Source organism: Elaeis guineensis, chromosome 2 (assembly GCF_000442705.2).
Source record: "Elaeis guineensis isolate ETL-2024a chromosome 2, EG11, whole genome shotgun sequence".
Lineage (NCBI taxonomy): Eukaryota > Viridiplantae > Streptophyta > Magnoliopsida > Arecales > Arecaceae > Elaeis > Elaeis guineensis.
The window spans coordinates 88,450,470-88,468,113 of NC_025994.2; the positions used below are offsets into that span (position 1 = coordinate 88,450,470).

At 37.5% G+C, this 17,644-nt stretch overlaps 1 protein-coding gene across 3 annotated transcripts in view; it reads right to left on the minus strand.

The window, feature by feature from the left end:
- LOC105054684 (rRNA biogenesis protein RRP5) overlaps positions 1-17,644 on the minus strand; it is a 46,737-nt gene that overhangs the window by 26,946 nt on the left and 2,147 nt on the right. For 2 of the 3 annotated variants that reach the window (XM_010936257.4, XM_019854325.3), the window contains exons 3-17: positions 17,145-17,285; positions 16,737-16,913; positions 13,197-13,293; positions 12,781-12,893; positions 12,543-12,665; positions 12,375-12,446; positions 10,919-11,011; positions 10,394-10,507; positions 10,162-10,284; positions 7,764-7,949; positions 7,546-7,620; positions 7,223-7,359; positions 5,336-5,470; positions 4,379-4,530; positions 4,225-4,290 (exon numbers count right to left, since the gene is read on the minus strand). In XM_010936257.4, coding sequence (XP_010934559.1) covers positions 4,225-4,290; positions 4,379-4,530; positions 5,336-5,470; positions 7,223-7,359; positions 7,546-7,620; positions 7,764-7,949; positions 10,162-10,284; positions 10,394-10,507; positions 10,919-11,011; positions 12,375-12,446; positions 12,543-12,665; positions 12,781-12,893; positions 13,197-13,293; positions 16,737-16,913; positions 17,145-17,285 — 1,804 coding nt within the window. The remainder of the gene's footprint in view (positions 1-4,224; positions 4,291-4,378; positions 4,531-5,335; positions 5,471-7,222; positions 7,360-7,545; positions 7,621-7,763; positions 7,950-10,161; positions 10,285-10,393; positions 10,508-10,918; positions 11,012-12,374; positions 12,447-12,542; positions 12,666-12,780; positions 12,894-13,196; positions 13,294-16,736; positions 16,914-17,144; positions 17,286-17,644) is intronic. The other variant, XM_010936260.4, reaches the window with a different exon arrangement.

Consider the following 17,644-nt stretch of genomic DNA (forward strand, 5'->3'; position numbering starts at 1 on the left):
TTGGCCAATATTAGATATAGAAACTGAATAGCAATGTGATAAGATAAAACTGATACCTGAGCAGCAACTTAAATAACATGAGAAAAAAGATTGGATCAAGTAGCTTTAGTAGATGCCTTCTCCTTTTCAAGGGCCAAAATTATCTTGATCACCAATACTACCTCCTTGTCATCACAAGTAAAACCACACTTTTCTCCCCTCTTCACAAAGTTGATTCAGTAGGATGTCATGCAGAGATATGAAGAGCCTATTCATCTAGCACATGGAAGCTTGTGTCGAGGTCTTTTTCTTCTTCCTAGGCACCAACTTGGCCATTGCAGCTTTCACTGTTTTGACGGCCTCCATCCTAACCTGCCCTGGGGTCTAAAAGAGAAACGCAATTGGCTCTAGAGGAGACTCTAATGGGTTCCATCTCCTTTAACCCTGGGTTTCTGCAATGACATCGACTACAGGATGGGCCAATCTGAGGAAGAAAATTCGACTGATGGGAAAGACACGGCAATTTTTACAACAGGTGAGTGAGGGGGGAATGCCCACCTATCAACCTATTAGTTCAAGCCCACCAAGTCCACATGCCAACTTTCAATAGACTCAATCACCAACATATGCCCCAAATTTGAACTCGGATCATTAATTAAGGAAGTGTCAGATATTACAACCTCAATAATCTTAGAAGGGGTCTTGCTTCTATCATCATCAAGCACTATCAGATCTCCTAGGCTTCTTTTTCAGATGCGGTCTGGTTCATGCTCCTCCTAGGCAACACATCGCGGGTGATCAGGTTGGTTGCCTTGGATATTGGAACCTGGAGAGAACTGGGAAATGATCAGCAAGCCTCAAGGATTTCTTGGCACTAATAGGTGGAACAAGATGATCCATCCAGAAGTGTATGGCTCCACCATGCCTTGACCCAAAGTTGAGCAAGCAACCACAAAAACGGAGGGAACGCACATCGAAGTAGAGTGAGCAACCACTGGAGGGGAGCCAGGAAAACTACAAGTGATACCCGATGTCTCAAGTTTAGGATCCTGCTTAGGGCCTATTTGGCTGTCTGGGCCCAAAATCCCATGGGATTCATGGGATTGGGCCAGCACAGCTAAGAAAATCAACCTAGGCTAGAGTTGTTTAGATAAAAAGCCAAGGGCCTTTGGAGTGGGCCGGCCCGAATCCCAGAGGGAGAAAAAAAATGTCATGTTGGTTTTTGTCTAACTAAGCCTAGCCAGGCTGATTTTCTTAGCTGTGCTGGCCCAATCCCATGAATCCCATAGGATTTTGGGCCCAGACAGCCAAACAGACCCTTAGTCGTCTCTTTTGGTGCTCACTTGGAGTCCGTCTACTGATAATAAGATCATCGACGGCTCACACTAGGCCCTACACCTTAAGAGTCACTCGATTGACTAGGAGGGTGCCTTGATCGAAAGCATTATCCTCCATGTAGGCTTTGTCACCCCAAGGCTGACCAGCACCCCAGTTCTAAGCTTGAAGATCCAAAGGAGGGGGATTTTAGGAAAGGGGATCTCTAGGGACTTCGATTAGACCCATGAAGACTTGATATCAATCATCTCTATGAATAACTTAAACTCAAACATGGAATCCTTGTGGAATCTTCAATGAAAGCGAGAACTTAATAGTTGGCATGAACCATTTCTACAAGAGTGTTATAGTGACCCTATCGAGAAGGACAAAGCCAGCAATAATAGATCTAATAGATTCCACCTCACAACAAGTAATAGGCTCTCTCCAAAGATGAAGACATGCCCTACAAACAAGCCAGTGTGGCTGACCATCATCCATGATAGACCGGGAGAATGTGGAAGGAAAAGTCTCTAGTATTAATCACCTCTTTTGCAGCATTATCAATAAGAGTTGATCTCTTAGAAGATTCCACAATGTAGCAATGGTCATCCAACTTCTTCGGCTCCCATTCATAACCATTGAGAGGCTAATTAAGGTCCTTTGCAACTTGATATCACGCCAACTCTCTACCACTCCTCGAAGAGATGTGGACCAAATCAACAAACAACAGTGGGTCAAACAATGCAAGTTCTCTCTCAATGGGATGAAAGCTAAAAGACTGTCTGGTCTCCCCCTTGGGTGAACATCCTTGCCTTCAACAAGGCTAGCAGGCACTTACAAGTCACGAAGGAGCAGTTTAAACCTTTGCAAAAGGGACAGAATCAACTATTTCGACAAGCACTTCTGGAATGTCCCCTCTCCCTGCATCTAAAACATGAACCCCTTTTAACAAACGAGCAGGTTGAGATAGTTGGGGTTTAACTCGGTCCTTCAATGCTTTAGCACTAGCCCTCTCTGATTGGTCCACCTTTTTGCTACTAGGTGATAAAGAATATTACTGGTTAAAAAGATCCAGATTGGAAAGCCAATGCACCTTTCTGCTACCAAACAAGAAAGAGAATTTATGGCTAGAAGGAGCTGGCTTGGAAAGCTGAAGCTTCTTAGGAGGAGCAACTTGCTGTCAAGAAGACAACAAGTTCTTCTACTCAATCCATTCCTTCAAAAGAGAAGTCTCTCTTGCTGTGGTCCTGGGCCCTCACATGGCCCTTGTTCCCTGGAATCAAAGCTAGAAGAACCCAAAGAAATGACAAGACCTCCCTTGCCTCTCAATCAAATAGTTTGTATTCCAACCCCCACCCCTTCATGACCTGGTCACTTCTCATCGACTCCTCACCAAGATCTTCTCTTCTAATCTCCTCATTGGAACATCTCATTGGAATAATGACATATTAGAGGTGATTAAGGAAATTAAGTCAAATTAAGAAAATAGCAGAAATATACAGCATCAATGCTGGTATGAAACGGACTAGGATGAGAAAATGTTAAGCTTGACATGCAAGTTACGATGATCCATATGAACACTAGACTTTAACGAAGGAAACGAGATGTCTATAATTATCCATGGTGATGAAGAGAAGTATAGATTATACACAAACTAAATGCATTAAGAATAAGAATGATGATAATTTGATTTGTCAAGAAAGATGGGAAGACAAAGAAAGATGAAAAGTTGCAAATACAAACTAGAGATCTTTCGTCTTTACTACAAATGATTTTTCTTCGAAGAAGTTAGAGACAAGAGGCAGTCTGAAGTATTGTTTTCCCTTTTTCCTTCACGAGGGATTATTTAGTGGCAAGTACTGGTTGTAACTCAAGAGTAAACAAACAACTGAGATGTTACAAAATCTAAAGGGGCATCTTGATGTACTTCAGAGGACAACAACACAAGTACAACCTCACTACCCAGGCCACATATGAATCCTCTTCTCTATGTAGTTATTCATTTGTTTGCTCATCAAATTATCTATGATAAATCATATGATACCTCAATTACACTTATAATCTACCAATTATAGCATGCAAATCATGAATCTTATTGCAAACTTGCATATTTTCCACGTTAGTGGGTGTGGTATCATCATAATATACATTGGTTGCATACTAAAGGAGAAAACATGCATGCAAACATATCTAATATAATTTCAGCTTGGCAAATGAAGTAGGAAGGAGCTTTAGGGTTGTTCTGAGATGAATGAAATATCTCACAGCTTAAGGCAGATTGGTGGAACAGCAATAAGGCACACAAATTGGTATTGTTCAGCAAGGTAAGTATTTAAGTGGGCCAAGGGAAAAAAGATGACGAGAAGAAAATGTTATGACAAATGTTATGTAAAAGTGGAAAAGACAGTCGACCAACTAATGGATGTATCTGACAAGGCATAGGTGTTGCAAGAAATAAGGACGAAGCAATAAAGCATCCATGAAGAAGCTATAAGTACATGCAATGAAGAACTATGGACTCCCAAGTAAAGAGAGGAGCTCAAACCTACATTGAAAGGTCAGAAAAAGCAAGTGGGCGTAGGCCTATGGTAGGACAGGTGGAAGTTGCAGTAGAGAATTTGGAGAAGTTTGCAATAAGTTTATAACACAAAAGGGAACACTAGAAAAATATAAGTTTAACAAATTGATTCCAAGTTCTATTGACATGAGCCGATGGTTATGATGGATACTAAACACAATCTAAATGCAACTAAAACTTCAGATCATCATAATAATGTGTTGTGTCCTCAAGCATTTTGTCAACTATATTTCTTTTAAAAAAGAAAGAATGAAGGAATTCACTAAATGCCTAAAAAAATTATAAAGAAGCCAAAACTGAAATAAGCTACGGCAATACAAATTTGGAAACCCATAAGAAGAAGTTTATACCTAGCACCAAAAGCTGATCAAACTGATATCCAGGTCTCAATAAAGATTTCAAAAGAACGGCTTGCCCTGAACAGTGGTATGAATGAAGACAGGTCACACATCATGCCAATAGTCAAAGCATAAAAATCAAAAGCAGGTTTTATCAAACAAGTACCCTGGTGATCTGCTAAATGCTCATCAAATAATGTCCCTTTCAAATAAGCATTTCCATTCACATGGATAATAACTGCTGCAGGCGTAAGTCGCTCAACAACACCAGAAACAATACTACCCAACTTGGCAACGTCATTCTCAGAACTCCTGCCACTAAAATAATGAATTATAGGAATATCTTCTTGAGATGTATACCCACACCAAGCAAGCTGAAATTTTGAAAACAGAAGATTTGCATTGAAACAGAAAGCACAAGATACCCAAAAGGAAACTGACGGACAGACAGCAGTGATTGCTGTAAAAAGGCTAAAATAATACGGTTGGGCAGGTTATGTGAAAAACTAACATTGCAGGCAGCCACGTAAATTTTCAAGCATGAAATGACATGCACAGCCATGCACCCAGAAAACCAAAAAAAAAAACCAAAAAAACAAAAGGCTTCTAGCTTAAATTGACTTGGAACAGAGAATGAAATAGCCATCTTAAATAATGTTCAAGAAGGAAACCTTTGATGCAACATTGAGTGAACTAATTGGCTGAAAGAATTTCAAACAAGGTTCGTACACTGGAACCACTACAACCAGTACCCATAAGAGGATTGGCAACCAGCACACACCATACACATGGCAACGTAGTTGATGCCAGCACACTGGCATCAGTGAAGGTGACACCAACTAGTGTATCGGTATGATACATAAGCATCATACCAAGCAGTGGTTCCCTCCCAATATGACTGGGTATGCCCAACTGCTAAGAACCAGTACTTCGACCCTTTTTTGGAATCTGATGGTTCAGACATGTTCACATGCACATGCCCCCACCCCCACCCCCACCCCCACCCCCACTCCAAAAAAAAAAAAAAAAAAAGGAACATCATCCCCCCATCCTCCTCTTTGACACACAAATAGAGAAATTCTTTTTGACACACAAATAGAGAAATCAAGTAAGAGTTGTAAACCTTTTGGGAGATATAACAAAACTAATGCTGATTCTTCGCGAAGCTGGAGCTGAACTAATTACCCTACATTTGACCGCCTGTCCAACATGATATGCAGCATCTGCCTCACTTCCTGGTTCCAATCCAAGCTCTGATCTGGTTAAAATGTATAAAGAAATAAAAGAATATATTATACATGCATCACTCACGTAACAGAATGATATGCTAAATTTTGAATAAAATGGAATGGAGAATAACACTATATACCAATGAAAAAATGTAGTATATATACGTGGCTTCCTTCCTACATTTACCTTCATATGTTTGCATCAAATAGTATATTAGAAACTAAATTCCATAAAGATCCACTCAACACACATATGTCCAGTTGAAGTTCATTCCTCCACTTAAACAGCAGATTCCAACAACAAAGTCAGTGTCAGAGTCTGAAATTTTGGAATTGTTCAGAAGGGTACTTTTGTTCCTGCTGATTGATATGAACAAGGGGATGAGGGGCATCAAGTAGCTTATCTTTCAATGTCAATCCTGAACGAAGGCATCTCATGGTAATCTAAAACCATTGGTTACATCAACAATGTTGACAGATGAAAAGATGGTAGCCTAACAAATTTGTGGCATGTGCAGGAATAACACTAAGTCCAAAAGTATGTTTCCATTAAAATGACCATCAATCCAAATTTAGCATGGTCACTGTGTATTATTCTAGTCCAGAGTACCTTAGATTGAAACAATGTATGATGGTTATTCTGGATGTCTCCTTGCCAGAAGTACAATATGCCGACTGTTTTAACATCTCACAGGATTTTTCCACCCATGCATTTCGATTTCACATCAATAATATTCAGACCCCTATCCTCCAATTAGATCCAATGCAAGTTAAACTAGCATTCAGACCCTAGTACCATTACTTACTAAACTAACAATATAAAAACATATATTAAGAGATCCTCAACATGAAAGTCATTCCAATTCATCTACATAGCACAAACACAAATTTCATAGCCAATTTCCTGCCCATGATGTGGCTAATTTCACCACAACTTCGACAAATTTGTTCATGCAGGTCAAATGCTGCCAACATATTCATTTCATATTATTCATCACCCATCAAACCATTTTACCACATCGTATGCTCTCTCTCTCTCTCTCCCCCTCTCTCCATTAATTATTTTCTGAAGTATTTCTCAAGGAAGAAGAGCTTGATAAAAAGTCCAAAATACTCAAAAGCTGTATCACTTAAGCAACATTTGATCCCACATAAACTTTTGTAGCTCCATTCTGTACTTAATGTTTCACACCAAAAAAAAAAAAAAAAGAAGAAGCAGAAGCTCCAGCTGATTCTTACACATTGCCATTATCACTAAGCAAAAGGGCATGATAGCCCATAACCTCCATTGAAACATAACATCCTCATGAAGATCTCATTTATCTGGTATGTAAGCCATATTACAACCATCAGTTTAAAACCATGGGATATCATGTCCGCCTATTTATCCTTGTTGATTAAAATGCAAAACTTGATGAACAGCATACAACTAAACAAGTGCAACATTGAAAAATAACCCTCCTATAGTATAATCCAGGCAATTTCACATTATAAATTTGAATGACCAAGAAATCTATTGGAAAAAAGGTAAAGTATGCAGGTGACTATCAAGCAAAAACATGTAGCTGAACATAGACTTCCTACAAAACCAGCACAAGATACCTATAGGTCCTATATGGTGGCAAAGTGTAGCCCACAAGGACTTACCAGATCAAAAAGAGGCTATAGATATAATCATCGGGATAGAGCAAAATTAATAGGGTGCAAATCTCCACAAGTAATAGCACTACATGCAAAAATAAAAATAAATTACAAGACAGGACTTGTGGAGAGAGTCTAGCCTTTGTGCAAAACCATGAACTCCATTGTAAAACCTCACAAAGCAACCATGCTTTTCAATTTTAGTTATCCATCCATGCACAATTAATCCTTCAGTAGCATCAGCATATGAAGCAAGCACAGGCAGCCTTGATTTAACCTGCCAGAAATAAAAAGGAATAAAATTAAGATGTTTTATTAGAACTAAATAGTAAATAAACATAAATAAACTTAAACAAGCAAAGCACTATAAAATTTTATCTACATTATATAATAATTTAAGTGATAGTGACATCAGAAACCAACAGTATGAAAGCTCTTATAGTTATGGTGGAGTAAAACATACTAGAGTTTTCTTGTATGTGACAGTTATTCTCTTGGATTTGCAACCCAGCACACGAAACCGCAACTCAGATCCAACCTGCAGGTTGGAAGAATAAACAAAACAAAAATATATAATATGACAAATAGTCAACTTTAAGCTTCTGATGGTAAGGATATCTGGAGCATGTTACTTTTCAAGAATCATGGATCCGTAAAAGAAAATGAAAATAAAGAAAGGACCTTAAACTTCTTGGGAGGCTTTAGAATGTCCAACTCTGACATGTGTTGAAGGGGGCAAAGAGCTTTCACACCACCAGAAAATTGGACAATAGCACCAAAATTTTCCGCAGCAATAACCTTAGCTTTGACCAACATTCCAGGCTTGACATCTGAATGAGTGAAAACCGACCCTTCCAAAGCACTAGCCTGTAAGCAAACCAACATGGCTGAGAAAGTCCCGCATCCAGATTCTTCTCTAAAAGTGATGCAAAAAATACTGTAAAGCAAGCTACCTTCAAGAATATTAAAAAAAAAAATACTAACAAAATGATGCATTAAACAAATTCAAAAGTCAAGATAAAAAAACAGTATTACCATTATCCATCTAAAAAATAAATGATGCCTTAGACAAATTTAAAAGTCAAGATAAAAAACAGAGTATTACTATTATCAATCTTGAGTTTACAAAGGCTATAGCAAGATATATCAGGAAGGAAATTAAATAAGTAACATTGATGCTTCCAGATAGTCCTGTGTTTACTGACATTACTATGCTAACACTTGATTCCCTATTATCAATCCCAATGATGATTATAAGATACAATTAAGTGGTACATAATAAAGAACAGAGCATTGGTCAAGAAGGATGGTAAACACAGAACAGAAGAACATAATGTGCATAACACAGAACAGAGGAACATAATGTGCATAAGAAAACATTAAACTTAGGAAGCTGAACAGTCCGATTAATAGATAAAGAACTGCCCTGCATGGCATTCTGAAACAAGAAAAGATTTTAAAAGATTGGCAAGAACAAAATGAGAAGAAAGTTTAAAATTAATAGCAACTAATTCAAACCGGTCTTTCGCATACTAAACCATAACAAGTGCTCTTAGAGCTTATATGCCTGCTAAGTCACAAGATTGTGTGATAGCAGGGCAACCATTTAGGCCAGTCAGAACCCTGTGAATACCTGTCTAATTTCAATTAGATCCTAAGTATACACATCAACATACATAAAGACTCGTCCCATCAACTAGGGGTTTGCCTGTACAAAACCTGATCAACTTTCAGTTCCCGACATTCTGCATCACAGGGTCACATCAGGCTTACAGCAGAGATGCCCAGCCCAACACTAACAGTGTTATTGCATTTTCCCCCCACAAATGCCTAACTTTTCTCGCATTGCTCACTCTATCCCTCCTAGTATCATTGTGCATCGATCTCAAAATCATTTATATTAGATTCATCCGATGCTCATTGTTTAACTGCCCCACATTCAAGTCCATTGAAAACTGCTGGTCCTACAAATAGTTAGTGAAGTTTCCTATGTCAATATTATTTGATTACAAACACATAACACTTTAGAGATACATCTTCACTTTATCCACCATTTCTTGACCCAACTAAAGACAGCCTCATTTTGTCTCTGGATCTTCTTATGTAATAAAATTTAATACAGCAAAAGCAACCTGTTTAATAATCCTCTGAACTAACTACACTAGAGTTTCACTCCAAATGGCATGTGCAGATGTATTGCTGCTTGTTAAAACTTTGCCCTCAAGTAATTCCTTTCATCTCATCTGCAAAAAACATGCACCAAGGGGGCATCCACTGGATAATGTCCATTAAGAGAAAGCTCCTTATATAGCCGCATTTAGTAGTAACATCTAATATCAATTCCCAGCAAAATTACTCTTTTTAAACAGTAAGCATACTGATAAAGTTGACCACAATCAAAACCCTATTAGCACAGAGTATTCTGGTCCATCCACAAGTATCTCTTGATTCTCTTCAAATTCACCTTTGCTTCCACATATGTTAAAATCATGGAAGCTTCTCGCATTCCCGATTTTGCAAATAATTGAAATCGAGATAAAAGTTTGTGCGTGAATAATTAAAAGAGAAACCTCCATTCGTTTGTGATCAGAGCCAAACAAAAATGATTCAAGAAGAAGGATTTGTGAATCAGCCCTTAACTAAAGGAAAAGGATGCAGTAGGCTTATGCTTTTAGCATTACATTGAGCAAGAAGTGCAAGGAAAGCCATAAGGGGAATCCAAATGCAAGCACAAATGAGAATTTGTGCAGAAAAAACACAAATCTATCCCACCTTAGATATAACCCATCCAAGGTAGGTAACATCATGATTATCGTACACCATTTAACAACACATGCAACTAAAAGTTCATCCATAATTCAATTATAGCTGGCTTTTCAGGCCAATTCCTCCATGCAACATTTTGGTTCATTTTTGGTTAATGTAGTATACCTGATGCATTAGTCAAAAGATTAAAACAGGGTGGTATTGATGAAGCTACAGGATACAGAAAATAACTAAATAGAATGCATAGTATGATGCCTGTAAAAGACCACATCCTATTGGCTTAAGAGAAGTTAAAGAAAGCATTAAATAGTACCCTTAAGGTGCCCATTGCTAGTCCATCTAAATGTCTCATTCCAAGAACACGAACACGAACATAATCTCCTTCCTTGAACTTTTTTTCTAGCTTTGTAACTTTTTCATCAGAAACATCAGATATCTGCCAAATAGGGAAAAGGGCAGGAGGGAGGCCACATTCAAGTTAACAAGTGCCCAAAAACCTATATCAAAGCACAAGAAAGCATCAAACTACTAAAAGATACACTTACACTGACAAATGCAGGTGAAGGAATTGGAGAAGAAGGTACTTCAAGAAGAAGACCAATCCCTCTATCAACCCTTAAAATTCGTGAATTATCATAAATTTCTCCAGTTCTGACAATCTAAAGATAAGAGTCAGATATTAGTAGAAAGAGAAACATGTAAAAATTAAGACAAACAACTCTTAGTTGCCAGAATCAGAAGTGGGCATGGGGGTGCGTGAAGCAGACAATAAATACTTTTAGCAAAGAATCTATTAGAACACAGGTGGAGGTTCAAGATTTTGGAAAAATTCCAAGGTGAGTGCATCACCTAGGCATAAGATTCTGGCAACTAAGAATCAACAGACTTCCATACATAAAATATGCCAGAACTCTATAAAGAAATAATATCCAATATTGTAATTGGAAGATTCAGCTCACTAGCTGCACAACTGTAATCACCAGTTCCAATTACTGTAGTTGGTCTTCATTTTTCCAGTAGAAGGAAAGAAGAGAACAACAAGAACAAAATAAAAGTATTATGCCACTTACAGAAGGAGGAGCCTTATTTTGAACAAGGTAAGGATTCAAGGTCAGCCCAACAGCTCTAGTTGATGGATCAATAAATAATATCCGAGCATTCACCTAAATTAATAATGAGTGCACATCATAAGACAGTACTAAAAGATGCATAAAGTTTAAAGATAGAATATGTATAGCATAGACAATGATGATCAGGATACTTAAAATAATAATGGGATATCTTGGCACAAATTGACTGTAACATAGAAACGAAATGGGGGAATAGCATTCAAGAGTTAATATGCCAACTAGAAAATAACATGTCTTGCAACTAAGAAGCCAGGTTCCATTGATAATTAAGAATCATGAGATGACATTGATGGAGTTTGGCAACTGACAAAAGAAATGGATGGGGCAAAAGATCTTCTCAACTATCTTAATTCAAAAAATATATATTGCAGCTTAAATTTTCATACAAATTCTATTAGTGAATTTATCCAAAGATATACTGATTAATTTTAAAAATCGTTTTCTCCATGTGCTTTTTATTTCTTTTATGGTTTTTATTATTCATTTTCTCCTTAGTGCTATGAATATATTAGGAACAAGGGAAGAATTACAAGTGTGTCACACCTTCAATTGGCAAAAACACAATATGACTAATGGCCTGACACAAGTAATGAGGTTGATAGATAGGCAAACAGAAATGTATATATGTATGAATATATGCCTGCACGCATGCATATGTCGGTGTTGTGTGCAGGTCTGTCTGCCTGTATCTATATATATACATGTACTGGAAAATACACACACACACACACACACATATATATATACATATATGTACTCATACATATCAATATGCAATATATCCATCTACATAAATGTATATACATATAAATATATTCATGTGGTTAGATAGATATACAAATGTATATAGGCACATACGCACATACGTATGAATACACACGAATGAACATGTGTATGTGCTGTTTTAAAGAGAGCGAGTTGAGGACAAGAGTATATAATCCATTCTACCAAAATTGCCAATACTTTGCTCCGTAAAACTTCCAATGAAAAATATTCTAATGGCATACAATTGTAATTATTAGAAAGACAATATTTAGTTGTTTGACTAACTTCAATATTATTACTTTCAAAAGTTTACACCTTGAAAGCCCATACAAATTCAAAGTGTTGACAAATCCCAATTTTTTTGAGTTTAAATGTGCACTAACATATATAATTATATTAGAGAGCGGGTTAGTTTGTGCTTCTTTTTTTTTATGAGTGGAAGGTTTTTTTGGTGTATATGTTGTGTGTGTTTGGAGAGGGAGGGTTAGATATTAACATTGACAAGGTTAATGAAGGGAAGAAGACAACTATCTAGATAGTTAAAAACTAAAAAGACTTACAGGTTATTTTGTTTGAAGATGATAGACTACAATGGAGTAAATAACTTAGAAAGTGATGGAATTCTAGATACCTTCTTATTCTGATTGTAGTGATCTTTCCAAGTTGCATGGGAGAAGGAGTTTTGCAGATGGAAAATATCTACCTGAAAAGGAACAAGTGAATTAAAGAACAAATTCGAATTGCTATTTAATTTGTTGCTATGGATATATCAATAACATAAAGGTAGTCAAGAACTCACTGTTCCAGTAAAATAAGTGAGGAATGACAGCATAATTCCATTCTCAAGGGTAGAGTGGACACGAGCATTAACCATCATGCCAGGAACCAAAAGGTCAATCGAGAGTCCTTTTAGATCTTTCATCTACATAAATCATAGAGGTATTTGACATCCAATGAAGATGTACGAAGAATGAAGGTGAACTAGAAATGACATAGCACTTCAAGGATGCAACTCAAAGGAACAAGTGAAAACATACAGCACTTTTAGACACCAAATCGGCATCAGAATTCACAATAGCAACAGCTCGAGCTTTATCTATACTTTTGACAACACATTGTAAATGTTGTCCACTACTAAATACGCCACCATCTGCCAAAAGAAAAAAGGAAAAAAGATTGTCAAGCATGACAATAAGGTAATTTGTTGATCAGCACCCTAACCAGGCTCCACCAAAAAAAGAGCATAATATTGACTAGTGCTCCCAGGACCATGAACAAATTATGATCAACAATTGGAAAAGTGTGAGAAGGATGGGTACACAAGATACATAAACGTGTGTGCGTGTGCGTGTGCATGAGAGAGAGAGAGAGTCTGTGCATGCATGCCTACATGTAATTGTGTATGTACATCAACAGTCATGATGGAACAGTTGGGCAGGGTGGCATTCGCTACCTTGTTCACTCTTTGGCAAAAAACCAGTAAAAGATGACACTCCGAAGTAAAGAATATAACCACGGTCTTCAATACTCTTTATTTGTGCAGTCAGAACCTGAAATGGACAAACATTGTCAACAGATAAGCGTTTCTGATTTAATGGACATCAGGAAAGCCCAGCACTGAAATGACAAAATGTAGGGAAGGCTTGGCAGTTTAGGTTTAAATGGGTCTTCAGTTTACAAAAATTAGTTTTCAACTTTCCTTATTGGTGGCAAATATGGAAGGGCAGTAGCTTGAAATTCTGAAGCCTATGCAAACCAAGTTATCCTGGTTTTGGGGGATACCACATGAGGTGCATATATTGGATGTGTCAGGTTCACAAAAGATCCCATTTTGACCAAGTTATTTTGACCTAAAGTGTCACTGAATTAGAATTGTAGCCATTTTTGATCAAGTTATTTTGACCTAAAGGTGTCACAGAATTAGAGTTATAGCTGGGATATTTCTTTTTCTTTCATGGCAAGTTTAGTTTGATGTTCAAGGTTAATTTAATTAAATCCATGATTTAGATTACATATAAGATTAAGAAAGAAGGGCCTATATACAGCAAGGCAAAAACCACCAAGAATTTAGAGCTTCAATGTAACTATTGAAAAATGAGTATTCTTACAATTTTGGACTGGACTTATTCCCACAACGTTTTGTATGATTTGGTGATATTTCATAAATAAATATAAAAAATTCCAAATCTAAAATTGATTTCGGACCATAAGAGATTACAAGTTCAGCCATGCTTACACCGAGGATTTTTTGTGCCCGTACCCGGTCCCATATTGCCCAATGGCACAATGTGGTATATGCCCTGGTGCCATTCCATGCAGGACCCATACCGACATGGTAGATAGGCCGGGGGAAAGGGAGATTAGGAGAGGGGAAGAGAGGGAGGGGGGAGAAGGAAGGAGAATGGAAAGGGGAGAGAGGGAGAAGGTCAGTAGAATGCAGCCCAACATGACAGAGAGGGCAGGGAAGAGGGAGAACAGGTGAGAGGAAAAGAGAGAAGGAGGGGGAGGGAGACGGATTGGGAGGGAGGGAGAGAGACGGAAGGTGGTGGACAGCCAACAAAGAGCCAGAGAGGGGCAAAGGTGGCTCCACCCTCCGATTCCCCTATTTTGTTCGAAACAAGGATCACAGAGGGAAGCCCTTTTTTATTTAAAAAAATTTAAGTGAAGTTGGAAACCCTTTTGCCTACTTCACTTAAATTCGTCAAAATAAAAGAAGGCCCCCCTCCTCCACCCTAGTATGCCCCTCCCCAACCCTGCGCGGCCTTTCGCCGGGCGGCTGTCACCCTTCCTCTCCCCTCCCTCCCTCCCTCCCTCCCCACCTCTCTCTCTCTCTCTCTTTTCCTCTCTTTCCTTCTCCCTCTCCCTCTCCACTGGTTTCTTGACTTATGGGCCAATCCACCGCTGGTATGGCTCAATATGCCCCAAATAGGATAGTTTGGGATGGTTCCACTGACACAGTCTTACACAAATTGCAGTTAAAATACACAAAATATAGTTGAACAAGGTTAACCATGTCGTCCTCACCATTTCAAGTTCGGAGATGCCTCTTTCTTGACCATATAACTGATTTTCTTGATCAAGCATTGTATTAAGGAGAAAAGGGAAATGCAAATGCATGAACTAGGATGAGCAAGTTACTATCACTAGGAATATATGTATAGAAGTAATGAAGGTCGAGAAAAATCAAAATAGAATAGTCAGCCAGCTAACTTGATGAATTCTTGATGACAATCCAATGTTGGTAAATCGTGATGCAATCAACCATCAAATTATAAAAACAGAAGAAGAATGAAATCAAACAATTTTGTCAGCATTAAAATATTGACCTCATTGTGAAGTTATGGGACAAACAAGAAAAAAAGATTAACATTGAAGACTAGGACTGGATTACGAAATTATTTAGGTCCTTAGATTAGGAAAACAAAAGTAATACTCAAAAAGAGATTGAATAGAATTGACAAAGACACATAGAGGTCATTAGGTGAACACCAAAAAATACGTATCTAAATTATGGTGATAATAACTGTCAGTATCCTGAGTAAGCCATAATATCATTTACTAAATCAACATTGTTAGACCAAAATCATAATGGATAGGATAAGTTGATTGTCTTTTAATTGGTGAACCCAATTGGTGATCTTCAAATGCTTAAGGAATTGGTGCTTACATGGTTTTAGAGAGAGAGAGAGAGAGAGAGATCAACCTGAAAGCTTAAAATGACTTGAGGAGACCTAAAATCTAAATCCTAACATCATATAGAAAGAGGTATAGTGTTTTCGCATTTTCAAAACCTTTAATTTCAGTCTAGTACAAGCACCAATAAAGAACCAGCACCCTGAACACCAATTCGTCAGCGAACCTCTCCAAACCAACGGTACCAAATTAAAGGTAAGAAAACACTCCTTTTTTCCTTGTGCTCATTTGAACATTGGGAGGGAGTTTTCAGCTAGAGGAGGCCTGGACCAGAATTTGTAGTAATTAAGTCATACATAGTGAGAAATTAATGAGAAGTCACTTAACCATTGCTATCTCAGTAACAGCCCTATAACCCATTTCTTTTGTATTTTTTCGTTAAAATGCATGCCAAAATCATGTGCTTTTGAAATTCAGGAGCGGGTGCAACATGTTAGGTTTTTATTTTGATTCATACAGTAAGAACATGAATGTATGATCAACTTGCACCCCCCCCCCCATTTTTTGGATATCTAATGCATTAGATATGGTTTGACTAGCCAAGAGAAGGTCTAAAACAACAAATCTAAAAAATGACAATAACATTCCCTGGCCAGCTATACCATAAGGCATCCAACTTGCCATAGCAATGCCGGTGAGCGACCAGCATGGTAGCAGCCAATTGACTAGAATCCTAGAATTACCCTATAACATTTTTTAAATTCCTTGTAGGAAAAGTTTACCTCACAGAAAACCTATGAGCTTCATTAAAGTATATTATTTGATATAATGGAAGAATTGCATAAGCCAAAGCTCTATTTAATTATTATAAAGAACAATAGTTTTTTTGTATATTCAACTAAAACTCATGTTCGTGGCATTGCAACTCTACATATCAACAAATATCAGGCATTATTTTTTTAGAAAATTTATTATTGTTTATACAACTAAGATGTTTGTAATGCCTACCTCAGGTTGAAACAAAGATGCAATTCTCCATAGCAAAAGTGGCTTCTCTATACTTCAACGGAACACAAATTTCTGGACTGGACTACATAATCATTAAGTGTAATTTCAGGATAGTGGTATCTCCTAACAACATGGAAGCACATTTTTGTATCTAAAGTTTTATGCTACTACTTCCTTCTAGTTAAGAATTTTGCATGCATAGACAAAGTCTAATCGGTAATAGGCCAGTAATAAATAAATGACTGACAGACCAAAATTTAGAAGAATAGATAATGCAAGGGTCCATTATATCATTTTAGGAACAAAAGAATTTTATTAGCAATTTTTATTCCCTTAAATGGTCATTACATACCATGCCATCTTGAACAGCATCCAACATAAGGCCCTTGTACAGCAAACTAAGGCGAAGTGACAGCCAAATTCTTCTGTTGCCCTTTCCATCTTTCTTATCATCATCCACCCGTACCACTATGCAAGAAACAAGCTGCCCGACATGGAATATGCTACAAAGCAAATTACTTTCAGAATCCTGCAAAATTAAGAACAAAATAGATGGTCTTAAAATAACTCAACAGCATGTCTCTAATGTTAAATTCAGTTTAAGTACAACAACCTTACAGTGACTTAACATAATTTAGGTGTCAAAGTAAGCAGGAGTAAGCTAGCTCTTATAGAGAGAGAGCGAGAGAGAGAACTTGTGAGCAGCATATCTTTTAAGCTTCCTCGAAAAATTTTATTTCAAGTGTTGATATATAAATACCTTGTTTCCATCATCTATAATAATGTCAGACACTTCTTCTGCACGAACATATCCTCTTAGCCCCCCTGGAAGACCAATTACAAGATCTTTTGTGTTTACTTCAATGATGACTCCCCAAAGCTTCATTCTTGGTGAAATATTCTGGCCAAAAAGCAATAAAAGATTCAATTACCATGCAAGTTATAAAACAACTTGCAAACTTTGCATATCCAGAATGGTGTGTAGGGCTGAAAAAACATATGAGACTATACATTTCATATCTCACGATTTCAATATCACACCACACTGTATGCAAGAAGCCCTTGATGACAACACACAATCCCCGTATACTTTCATAGCATGCATTGTTCTTCATATTGACTGGGATCCCTTCGTGTCACATTGTATGGAGCAATGCCATATGCCATACAATGATACATAATCTTATGCATCAATATATAACAGATATTTATCTATATAATCAATAACAATATGATCAATGCAGTTTGAACTCTTTGAAT